This window comes from Montipora foliosa, chromosome 1 (genome assembly GCF_036669935.1).
Source record: "Montipora foliosa isolate CH-2021 chromosome 1, ASM3666993v2, whole genome shotgun sequence".
Lineage (NCBI taxonomy): Eukaryota > Metazoa > Cnidaria > Anthozoa > Scleractinia > Acroporidae > Montipora > Montipora foliosa.
The window spans coordinates 37,115,776-37,128,275 of NC_090869.1; the positions used below are offsets into that span (position 1 = coordinate 37,115,776).

Sequence of the window (12,500 nt, forward strand, 5' to 3'; positions counted from 1 at the left end):
GGAAGGAACACTCCTGCTGTAACAGACACGCTTTACACCGATTACTTTGTTATGACTGTTTATTTTGAGGACCCAATTAGAATATTACATGAATTTCCTTTTACCTTTGCCCTATCTTCGCCATATATAAGCAGTTTCTACTTACCAGTTTGCGCTCTTTTGTCGCTGATCGATCTGTAACGGAGTTCTCTTAAGTTTTTTGTAGAAATTAAAGTTCAAGTTGCGTTTGAAGACTTGCGGTGCTCACAGACATTCGTCAAGCTAACTTTTAACAGTATTTTACTAAAATACTGTTAAAATTTGGCTTGACGAAGGCCTGTTCGCACAGATTTTTTAGCCAAATATTTTTGGATAAAATTGGTTTATTCTGTGTCATCGAAACAAACAACACTTTGTTTTTAGGTGTAACGTCATTTGTTTGGTTGATTAGTTGACAATCCCCTGGCACGGTTATTCTATGTCTTGGAACACTGTTTTTCTTGTGTTGGACTTCATTTTACTTTTAATTTTCCACAGGTTTTTTTGTGAGATTTCTACTGTGCTTCTCAATAACTCGTAACACCAGTAAGATTATGGATTGCTCAGTTCCCCCCGGTGCTATCACATCTGTCAATGGAGTGCGTGTTCTCAGCTTGTGGTGGATTATTTTGGGACATACATACACTGCTATTGTGACAAGCGGAATCCTGAGTAAGTTCAACACCCGCTTATAAGAACAAGTGGATTAAGAAGATCAAACTGAACTTTGGTCAATAAAGCACCCTATATAAGAACCAATTCAGTCTGATAAATAAAGCATGTACTTTTATAAAAAGAAAGAGGGTGGGAGAATAAGAAAGCAATCTAACTCATATTAAAGTACTATGGCTAGGAGAGGGGCCGTTGGTCTAGAGAACTCAGTAAGAAAATGTGAAAAAGTGTTAAAACTACTTGACAACTTGATGTTGAATTTTTATTCGTTGATGTTTACTTATATTAGTAATAGTATTTTTGTTTTACATTGTATGTTAATTAAATCTCCAGTATAATGTATAGTATTTCTGAAACAAATTTTAAGAACATTTTCAGGCTGATTTCCCACTATGCACCCGGTAAATAAGAACTTGATCAACCGGAGCCCCGAAATCATAGGTTCTTATATGAGTTTGGTACCGGATATTCTAAGAAGCATTTCATTGACCGTTAAACTAGCAGCTGCCAACGGGCATAATAGCTCAGTTGGTAGAGCAAGTGCAGTTCAATAAACCATTTTACAGTTCTGTGCTCAGTTAGCAGGCCTTTGAATAAAAGCGAGGCTGGAGTTGACCTTGCTTTGATACAACTCTCATTGCAGCTTTTCTTACGTAAATCATGTTGTTGTAAGGATAACGAGTTGCTATTTACATAAGAAAAGCAGTGAGGTTTGTATCAAAACAAGGTCAACTCCAGCCTCGCTTTTATTCAAAGGCCTGGTAACTGAGCACAGAACGATAAAATGGACTATTGCGTGGTCATGGGTTTGAGGCCTGTTCAAGCCAGGATTTTTTCCCAGCTTCCTTTGCAACAGCTGAGCTTTCTCAACTAAATAAAATTGAGATTTTCTAACTTTCATTGAACATCGATTCAACATTCCCTTTGTTTTCGAGAATATTGAGTGGAACATGCAGAACACGCCCCACGCACACATGCTCTCGACTTCGAGAGAGTCTGGTGTCTTGTTCTTAGTTTCCCGCAATCCAAGTGTTTGCTTCATTGTTAGCATGAAGTTAGAACCCTTTGATTCGTGCCTTCAACTACCCTGCTTGGCAGAGGTTAACTTTATAATAATTTCCTTTTAGCGAGAGAGAAGGGAAAACTCTGCACGAATCTCTTGGATATTCTGTCACGTATGCGCGACGTGACATCAATGCAATCACCTCTACTCTACTCTTCCGCCATTACACAGGCGTTAAAATTCAAACTGGTTGTAGCGGGTTTTAAACCTGTTAGGAGTTTTATTAGTCAGCTAAAGTTGTGGAAGACATCGAGGAGCTCCGTGCATAAGTTGCCTTTCCTTCTCGCTCGGGAGAGAAACCCAGGAAGCCAAGCTGGGTAAAAATTCAAAATTTTGGGTAAATGTTTAAGTTGCTGAATTGGCATTCAAATGAATTAATTGACATTTGAAAGGACTTGATAACCTATCCAATCAACTTGAGATATCGTTGTTGCATGCTTACGGGTAATTTCTGTAGAATTTATCTGTAACCTGGATAACAATCAACCTGCTTATTTTGCTTCAGATGACATTCTCCTTGGGCTGAACATTGTTCACCGGTTTACGTTTGGCACTATCTCTAATGCCTTCTTCGCTGTCGACAGTTTCTTTGTGTTAAGGTACAAGAGTCGTGTAAATGTGTTGGTCGCTTCATTAAAAGTTTACTAGCCGAAGCAAGCGTGAATTGCAGACCATTTTAGTTTGATTTTGTAGGCCAAAACCGTTCCGTTCCGTTCCTTTTCAGTTTCTTTTCCGCTAAAGGCTTCTAGTGGAATGTAAAAAAAAAAAAAAAGGAAAAAAAGAAGTGACCTTTCCAACGTAAACATTGGTCATTGAATGGGATAGAGTTAAACGGAAATTATGGCTGCCGTCAAGTTTTGTTCATTGGCTTCCTCGGGCGTCGAAAATATCTTGTACTCTTCACGTAGCAAATTGGAGTGGAGGCTCCGTGCTGTTGGCACGCCGGACTTCCACCCTAAGGGTCGCTGGTTCGCGGTCTAACTAGTTCTACCACTATGTTGTCTCCTTGCACAAGGAACTTTGCTGTACATTGTGTCTCCTCACCTCCGTGTAAGGATGGGTGCTAGGGACATACTAGGGACATGCTGTGTGTAACCTTGCGATGGCTACCATCCTGTCTACAGGGAAATAGTGCTACTCCCGGTTGCTTCATGCCACAGAAGCCGGGTTAAGCTTCGGCCGTGTTAACCCCAGAGGCTCATATTAAAGCGACTTTTTTTCCTTTTTTTGCCTTTTGTCTTCAAAAAGCAATGAACAATTTTACAACAAAAATTCTATTTGCACTCTGTCTTGTTTAGGTATAGTAGAGACATAGAGAATACTGGTTGCTTTATAGAATAACCAACCTTCATACTGGCGGAGTCAGACTGCCAATATGTCAACCACAAGAGACATTGGAGGTCTCTATTTGTGTGCGATATTTCGACAGATTAAGTTGTCTCATTAATATAAAATTATTTTGATTTGCATCCTTTTTTAGTGGTTTGCTTGTGGCATACCTTTCCTTCCGTCGCATGGAACAGAATGATGGGAAACTTCCGTTGTTCAAGTTCTACTTTCATCGATTTTGGAGGTATCAAACGTGTTTACGATGTATGCTTTCATTTATTCTTGTGAGAGATTGTACGCAATGTTCTTTAGTATCAGAGGATAAAAGATCGTGTAAACTATTCTTGAATTGCAAAAAAATGTATTTTCACAAAGTGGTGCGAAACTGTGGAAGAAGACGCCAACCTGTTTTTGAGACTTACCGATGCATGAACTCATTAATTTTAAGAAAAACATTCACATCCTTTTGTATTCTTTGTTGAACGACAATCATTTTAAACCTTGAAGTTTTCACTAAGGTAACTAGTGTAAATTCATAGCTCTGCAATTCATAGCTCTCAATTGTTTTGCATGTTCTTCCCATTTGTTCCTTTCGTTCCTTTCCGTCTTTCGATTCTCGTCCTCCCTTACTTTTCTCTTAACTAGAATTAGGTGATTATTTTCGCTCAAAAGGCAAGACTAACTGAGGCTATTTGGGAGGTCATGCTTGTATATTTGAGTGTGTTTACAAAAAGTGAAAATTAAAGATGTCAGTTGAAGGCTGCAATTTCATGTTCTCTTGGAAGGCAAGGATATTGATGGTCTCTGTGGAAACCACGTCCCTTCTTTCGGGGACTTTTTCTATGAGACTAAAATTGCGATTTTGTGATTTCGTGGATCTGTATAAGTACGGTTGTCGTACTATGATCTTCACATCTCTGCGGAATCTCGTCTTCAAGCGCCAACAACCTAACTACCTTTTGGCTTCCATCATTAAAACTTCCGAAACCAAGCCAAGAGTTTACCCGAAACCACTGATGCCAAACTCAATTGACAACCTATCAATCGGCATCTTTGGTTCCCACGGTACATTTGTACTTTCTAACTCGACGCTGGGAAAAACGATGAAATCTGTGCGAATCTTTGTACTGGAGAACCTCTAAAAGGATATCATAATGGTATTCGAGCTGTGAACAAAGCGAAACTCCAAGTCACTTTCCGAAGGCAGAGTCGATCTTCGGCCGGCTATGTTCAGAAATTTGATTGATGAAAGCCAAAACCCAGTTTGGCGCTCAGCGCTTGAAGGTGAGATTCTGCAGAATCATGAAAATCGCCGTAAATGTCAGGTGGTTCCATATCACACAATCAAACTAAACCCCAAAACAGTAATTGGCCACGTATCCCCGCTCCTGTCGCCCTTAGCACATGTATTTCCTTTGAGTTCTACTGATTTGTTTATTTATTGCGTGCCATGCTTCTTCTTAGGTTGACACCGAGTTACATGTTTGTGATTTTATTTTATTCCAATTTGTACGCATTTCTTGGTGAGGGTCCATATTGGTTTTCCAGTCAGAATAGCACCTTGTGTGAAAAGTACTGGTGGACAAATTTGCTGTACATCAACAATTTTTATCCAACGAATTCGGGTAATCAGGTAAGGTATACGCTTGTGGTTCCTTTGTATCGGAAGACAGAAGACGTGTAAATTTCTGTTTAACAAAATATGATGAATGCAAAGTGATGCAAATCTACACGTAGACCCATCTGTTAAATCTGTGAATGCTTCACAATTTTTAGTGAAGTTTTTGTGCAGCTATTCCATTATTAGCCCGCGTAGCAAGCGTTTTCGTGGATTTTGGTCGTGCAAAAAATGGGGCGTGGCATTTTGCGCTACCAGAACGTCAAAAATCGTGTTCCCCCACGGAGACGCTTGCTACGCCGGCCATTCCATTGTCAAACAAATCACCCAAAACGGCTAAAAATCAAACTGCACAATAGTCGCAAGTGCTAAAAAATTTTGGTTTTCTCTTACTCCCAATGAACTGCTCCTTAGTAACCTCTTACCCCAGGTGGGGTTAACGTTTGCAGTTCATAAGGTTGCCATCGCGTAGAGTTTAATGTACTGTGATGATGATAAAGTATGTTATGATGTGGTTTGCAGTGTCTTGGCTGGTCGTGGTATCTCGCTAATGACATGCAGTTTTACATCATCAGTCCTTTGGTCATATTTCTGGTCAAAAGGTAGGTGTTACCATGCAACAACTGCTAACATGCGGCAATGAAGTGAACGGAAAATCATTGCACGTAGCGAGGCAATTTAAGCAATAATTCCCAAAAAAAGTCAGAACATTCTTTGGACTTCAATGACATTCAAACTCAGAAACTCTAAGATGTCAGTGCGATGCTCTAGCAACTGAGCATAGAAGCCGTATCTTTTGAGGTCAACTCAATTTATTGGGTTTGCGTGAGAATTTAACAAAATGAAAGGCATATGAGGTGTAGATTAGAGACAAAATTAACAAATGGTCCCCTCACTTGCCTTTCATTGATTTGCCTCGTCTCTGACATTTCAACAACTTGATAAGGGCGAAACATGAATTACTCCGTCGTGGACTTGAGCTTAGGTTATCGTGGCTGCAGAAATCCTTTCCACAACTACTTCCCCCAATATTTCCAGGACTACAAACCTCAAAAGTCTTTTCCAAGACTTGCCTATCTGTAAAGACCTATCCCCAGGGAAAGAGGGATCGAACAAACTAGCCCTCGACTGCTATTTCAAGCGACGCTTAGCAGGATAGGCATGAGAAATATAAGCTGTTATAGCTGGAAAGGAGTTACTGACCGTTCTGCTGTTGGTGCTGTGATCGACTTGTTTGAAATTTTCGTTCCTCGTTTTAAAGTTCCACTTGAAACCAAACTCGCTTTAACGTGCACTGTTCTGTTTTCTTCGTTTAGATTCAAGTGGAAAGGAGTGTTTGCCAGTGTGGGTGGACTTCTCGGGATTTCTTTTGTTGTCACAGCAGTGATAATTGATTACTATGAACTAAAAGTAATACTATTCGGCCGGGGCGGTGGGTGAGTGTTCGATGATTGTTTGTTTTTTTTTTTCCATGTTTCTTTGTTTTTTTTTTTAACAACATCAACTACGAACAGAAAGACAAAACCATTTAAAGTGCCTATGAAGTAAAACATACCGTTTTTCTCACTTTAAAGACCTTTCAAAATGATGAAGAACGGTGTTTTCTATTTTGGAATATCGTCTTTCGTTACAGAGATATTCAAGTTTTTGTTCAAAAATTGATGACGTAATAACATGTACACATGACTGCAATAAATCACAACATTGAGAATATCTCCAAAACTATTGGATGGGTGTTGTTCAAACTTGGCATCGGTAATCTACGTCAACAAGACACAAAATGATACCTACCATGCTGTTGCCATGGCAATCATTTTTTGTTGCTGGGTCTATTTAAAGCAGGATTGATTTTAAGTAATGCTATGATCCTCGCAGTTATGGACGCAATTTTAGCAATTGCGTTGAGAAGCCTGACAAATTCAGGACTCCAACGGGGTTTGAACCTGTAACCTCACGATACCGGTGCGACGCTCTAACCGACTGAGCTACATGCATGAAGACGTTGAGAACTGGTCATTTGTGGGTTCTAATGTTCTCGTGAGGGGTGAATCAATGAACGAAATAATATATGAAATTAATCATATACTGAACTGCGGATATGAAAATTGCTAAAATTGCATTTATAACTGTGAAGATCATAGCATTACTTGATTTCATATCCGCACTTCAGTATATGATTAATTTCATATATCATTTCGTAGGATTGAATTTTGTTGTTATTGTCGTAATAAGACATGTTCACTCTTGTTAATCTTATACAGAGGTGTAAAACATTATGGGCAGCACACGCATTTCAAGTCTGACCATCTGCCTGTATTTACCTGTTCAAAATCCTAGATACAGACAGTATTTGGTTTATTGCAAAGAGGGACTGGAAACAAGTGTTATCATGGTAACATTGTAATGGTTGTCACGTTGTGCCTTGTCTGATGTACATTACTGGTGCCAAGTTTGAACAACACCCATCCAATATTTTCGGAGATATATCTTAATGTTGGGATTTATTGCAGGCATGTGTACACGTTATTACGTCATCATTTTTAAAGAAGGTCTTGCTGTGAGGAGTACATTTACTGTTTACGAATTTTATAAAACCCTCCCTCCCTTTGGAGGTTTTGCTGTCGTCAAGTTTAAAAAAAAATGGGTTCACCTCTTGGTACACGCTTCGGTTACGTCTCGCAGCGACTTCCCCAAGCTTCAGTTTTTTTCATACTATGCCATTTTACGCTCTGTATGTGCCTTTGTTCTTGGCACGCAGATCGCGGAGCGGTGTTCCCCCTCTTTTACGCCAACATTGTCTTCTTCGTTTTGTAACTGTAGTGTGTCTTAAAAATAAATACCTGCGGGAACTGCGACATGAACAAAAACTTGAATATCTCGGAAACAAGAGAAGATATTCCAAAATAGAAAACACCGTTCTTCATCAATATTAAAGCTCTTTAGAATAAGCAAAATATGTATTTCACTTCATAGCCACTTTAAAGACACAGGGTTAATTCCAAGTCAACGAAGCAAATTGCACATGGCAGTCGTGGCAGCTGTCATGTATTTTGCAAACTGTTTTCTTCTTTCCTGGGAATCACAGGCTTTTTTCGTCAATCGGTATAGAAACCAATTCCCCTTTCTTTTACTGAACCTCCAAAAGGCTCTTGGCATGTTAGTCATGCCAGAAATTCCCCTAGTATTTTTACAGATATCATGCATCGCGAGGGCTTTTGTCATGTTTTTCCTAATGAAAAAAGAAAGAAGTGTTGATCGAATTTTTGATTTAGAGGTAAGAAATATGTTTTCTTCTACAGATGTTTTACTGTTTCTTTACTGCGCCAGTTTCAAACTGTGAGAGCGAAAGAACTTAGTTGCATTGCTTGCAGTTTTCTTTGCGTTTAGCAATTAGAGGGATTCATTCCTTTACTTTGAAACCTTTCTCCACGATTGAAAACTAGCAAATTAATAAAACAGCACCGTGACAACAAAGTCAAATGAAGTAAAATCACATTCATTGAGAGGGTTGACGTTTGGAGAAAAGAATACCCGAAGAAAAGCCACACGCAGTCAACCAGACAATTCCGGAAACACTGATTGCTTTGTGAGCGGTTAGTTTCCCCAACCCTGCATGATCCAGGCTGCTTGTTTCCCAGGAAATGGTGGTTTTTGTTTTTCAGGGAGCCTCATCTGAAACAAAACGGTGCTGAAAATAATTTTTCTGACCTGTTGTATATCAAACCATATTGTCGCATCTCACCTTATCTTGTGGGAATGGTCCTTGGGTATCTGATCCATGCTGAAGAATCAGCACATCGTCTAAGCCCATTGGTAAGTAGACAAAGACCTATTCTCGATCGCTTTTAGAGATTTTTTCGACTGATGTTTGCATTCTGTAAGGGGCTGTCACGTTGTTTAAAGTGTTTAGGGGAAATCTTTAGTTAATCACGAGTTTAAAACTCGAAAATGGTAATCTGGAATTTCTTTACTGATAAAATTACCGTCACAACACAAAGATGATTCTGAGCAAAAAAACCTTTATCAAAGCGATTTACCATAAGTGAGTGAATGTGAGAATGATATAAACACATGAGAAATGAAATGATGGTAGAACCAACTGGGAACTCGGGAAAATCCGAGGCCCAGATGGGATTCGAACCCACGACCCTCCGTGATCTAATCGGATGCTCTAACCACTGAGCTACTGGAGACTCTATGGCGAGCAAGGGTGAAATGTGGGTATTGACTCGAGCTGCATCACGCAGCTACAGAGTCATTTCGCATGTGTTTATATCATTCTCACATTCGCTCACTTGGGTGGTTGGTTGGCCGCATCTCAGATATGCTTTAAGGTGACTGCGCGATGCAGTTATGAGCTATGCTGTCAGTCATTGGACTCTGTAGCTGCGTGATGCAGCTCGAGTCATTACCCACATTTCACCCTTGCTCGCCATAGAGTCTCCAGTAGCTCAGTGGTTAGAGCATCCGACTAGATCACGGAGGGTCGTGGGTTCGAATCCCATCTGGGGCTCGGATTTTTCCGAGTTCCCAGTTGGTTCTACCACCATTTCATTTCTCATGATTTACCATAAACTTGAAAAAATGTCGGGCCAACGTTTTTCAAGATTATCCAAATGCAATCCGTTTCAGTCTTGTTCACTTGTGTTCATATAGGCTTCTTTTCCCTTTCATTTATTTTGTTCAACAGTTTTAAGTGGTTATTGCACTGTTTCATTCAATTTTTTGGGCATTTTGGGTGTCATAAAATTACATCATTTTGTGTGATATAGCCCCTAGCCCCGAACAACCTGAGTAAGCAAAACAGTAGATAGATTTATAGAAGCATCTTGTGTCCGGAAAGCGACAGGCTACTTTTGCTGGTCATAAAAGCGTGGAAATTCTCTCATTTTAATAATTACGTCTCGCTCCTTTGAGAATTTCAAACAAGTTTTATCTATTTCTGGCAAGAGGCAAATTTATGCCGTATGCTAAATTTCTTTAGTGTGGAACAAGGGTTGCCAAAGGAAAGCTTTTTAAAACTATACGTCCCTATGGGCGTATTAAAATATGGGACATCTGCTTGCAATGAGAAGTAGCCACCATGTCATCACCTAAGTTAGACCTTGTTCGGGTGTTCAAGAAGAATTGCAACGGACGTAAAGCTTTACAGTCATGTCTAGGATGATGTCAGTCAAAAAACAATTACGTTCAAGAAAAAGAAAACATTGCACTCTAATCAGTCAAGTCGGTTCAAATATAAGTGCTACACGGCCAACGTTTGCAAAAAACGTAATCCTTACTTGTACTTGTACTTGTTCATTGCCGTGACTTTAACATCTTCAGTTCCCACGGCCTGCTCCCGTCTGTCCTTGTAGCTCAGTCGGTAGAGCAGCGGTGATCTAACCGGTCCCACCCTGGTCAGAGTTTCCTGTGGGCATATTTCCATTAGTAGGGCTAACGCTCACATGGTTCATATGGAGTAGAAAACTAGCACTTCACATTGCACTCTAAAGAGTTAAGTCTGTTAGAAAAAAGGGGGATCACTTCACGCTCTGATTATCCAAGATATCGATCAACAAACACCAACAAAGGGATGAAACCCGTAAAAGGTATTCTAGCCCAGCGCGAGAAAAAAGAACGGGGGTTAAAAAAATAATTTTTTATTCCACAAATTATCCCAAAGTTCTGTATGCGACCGCAGTTGATTTTCAAATCATCTACCACGTGCTAAGGCACCACGCCTTTTATAGTGCGCCGTCGTGTGTAATGGAATACTAATGAGGATTTTCCGTTTGGCCCGTGTAAAGTAGAATAGTACCAACTGCAGATTTTTCCAACTGGTAATTCACCCCTTTTTGTTCATTTTGAAAGAAGAGAACAGAGGTTTTCAAGTTAAACGTTGACTTAAGTAAGCGGTTTCAAAAGAACAAGGAACAGATGTGTTGAATAACCTGAAATGGAAATCCCTTGAAACCAGGCGCTTCCATACAAAGGCTACCCTTATGTATAAAATCCTCAATGATCTATCTGCCCCCCAACTGAGTAACTCCTTTGTAAAGCTAAATGATACTAACATAAATTACAATCTTAGGAATATCGAGACTGATCTATCACTTCCAAGGCCATACACAAATTTTTTGAAGCGCAGCTTTAAGTATAGTGGTGCAATGCTCTGGAATAATCTTCCCTATGAGGCAAAGACCGCAAAATCGCTTTCCTCGCCCTTCATGCTTTCTATTGGATCACACTGATTCTATGTAATATACTTCTATTTTAATATATATATATATATATATATATATATATATATATATATATATATATATATATATATATACCATCAGTGACATGGTAATTTTTTATTGGAAATACTCTCGATTAAATCATAGCAAAAAATTTTCGCTAGCATCCGGGCTAAAACTTGGAACAGTATACCTGAGAATTTGGAAAAAAAAAAAAAATTAAAGCACGCTTTTAAAAAACGAAAGCAAAATCTGTTACTACTCGATCTTCAAAGACGGGATAGTTATGCTGACATAGACACCCTTACAAATGAAATTAAACACGGAACAAGTTAATTCACTGTAATATAATTCCTTATTTCTTTACTTATTTACACGTATGTTAATTTTCCTATTATTACTATAATTCTCTCTCTTTCCTCGTATATTTCTGTAAAATGTCTTTTTTGTGTGAAAATATGGTGACATGTATGTAGCGTCCCCACACTGCCTGCCTCGAATAACCTTTGCTAAATGCAGGTAGTGTGTGTGTGTCTTACTTCTTATAGCTTAAACTTTAGTTGAAGTTGAAGTTGAAGTTGATGAAAAAATATCAATTTTCTTTTACAAGTTGTGGTTATGACGTCACTAATTAGTATCCTTGATTACTTTGATTGCAGAGAAAAATACCGAGACAGATTGTTTGTCTGGTCGGTTGGTTTGTGGCAACTGGTCTCGGTGTGGCTGTTGTGTATGGTATTTATCCTTCTACCAAGAAAGGAGGCACGCCATTCAATAAGGCTGAGAACATTACTTACGGCTCCTTTAGTCGCTTTACGTGGGGTCTGGCGCTTGCATGGGTCATTTACGCTTGCAACAAAGGATATGGAAGTAAGTAAAAATCACAATCAATACAATAATTCTTCTGATGATAAACTTTATTTTTAAAGTGACATGTTAATCCCTAAATATTGGAGAATTGTGTGAAAACTAAGGAATACCGAATGATTATCATATTAACACGTACATGCACATGTTCATCGTTGACGGCGTGGACGTTTCATTGGAGATAAAATTGTCGTCCGGCGTCCAAGTCTGCCTCGTATAATGTTTCTGTTGCAGGTCTTGTAAACAAATTCCTATCTGCGTCGTATTGGATTCCACTGAGCCGTTTGACATACAGTGCGTATTTGCTGCATGTGATTGTTCTGCAAGCTTTTTTCGCGTCATTCCATCACACGACAGAATACACCGACGAACTATGGGTAAGTTGAATAAAGTAACAATACTGTCTTTGTGAGCAGTCCATCATCACTCTTTGATTCAAAATTCTTGGGTCCTGACTATAAAGCAAATGTGACTAAACTTATGTTAGGTTGAGGAAATAATTATTTATAGATAGGATGACCTAACGTCAGTCCCAGGCCTTCAACACGATCAAAATAAGCTAATATAATATATGAAATTTCATACATGTGAAGTGTGGAATGAACATAACATAAAATGGAAGTTACAAAGATCAATCCTGGAAAATCCAGGCTTGAATGGGATTCGAAGTGCGAGTTAACAAGCGATTGCCCTGCAATGCACTGCTCTG

General features: G+C 39.2%; 1 protein-coding gene across 1 annotated transcript in view; it reads left to right on the forward strand.

The window, feature by feature from the left end:
- LOC137997675 (nose resistant to fluoxetine protein 6-like) overlaps nt 1-12,500 on the forward strand; it is a 54,382-nt gene that overhangs the window by 31,586 nt on the left and 10,296 nt on the right. The window contains exons 6-14 of the mRNA XM_068843810.1: nt 517-690; nt 2,259-2,352; nt 3,234-3,326; nt 4,547-4,715; nt 5,223-5,302; nt 6,017-6,136; nt 8,363-8,513; nt 11,584-11,794; nt 12,026-12,168. Of these exons, the coding sequence (XP_068699911.1) occupies nt 517-690; nt 2,259-2,352; nt 3,234-3,326; nt 4,547-4,715; nt 5,223-5,302; nt 6,017-6,136; nt 8,363-8,513; nt 11,584-11,794; nt 12,026-12,168 (1,235 nt within the window). The remainder of the gene's footprint in view (nt 1-516; nt 691-2,258; nt 2,353-3,233; nt 3,327-4,546; nt 4,716-5,222; nt 5,303-6,016; nt 6,137-8,362; nt 8,514-11,583; nt 11,795-12,025; nt 12,169-12,500) is intronic.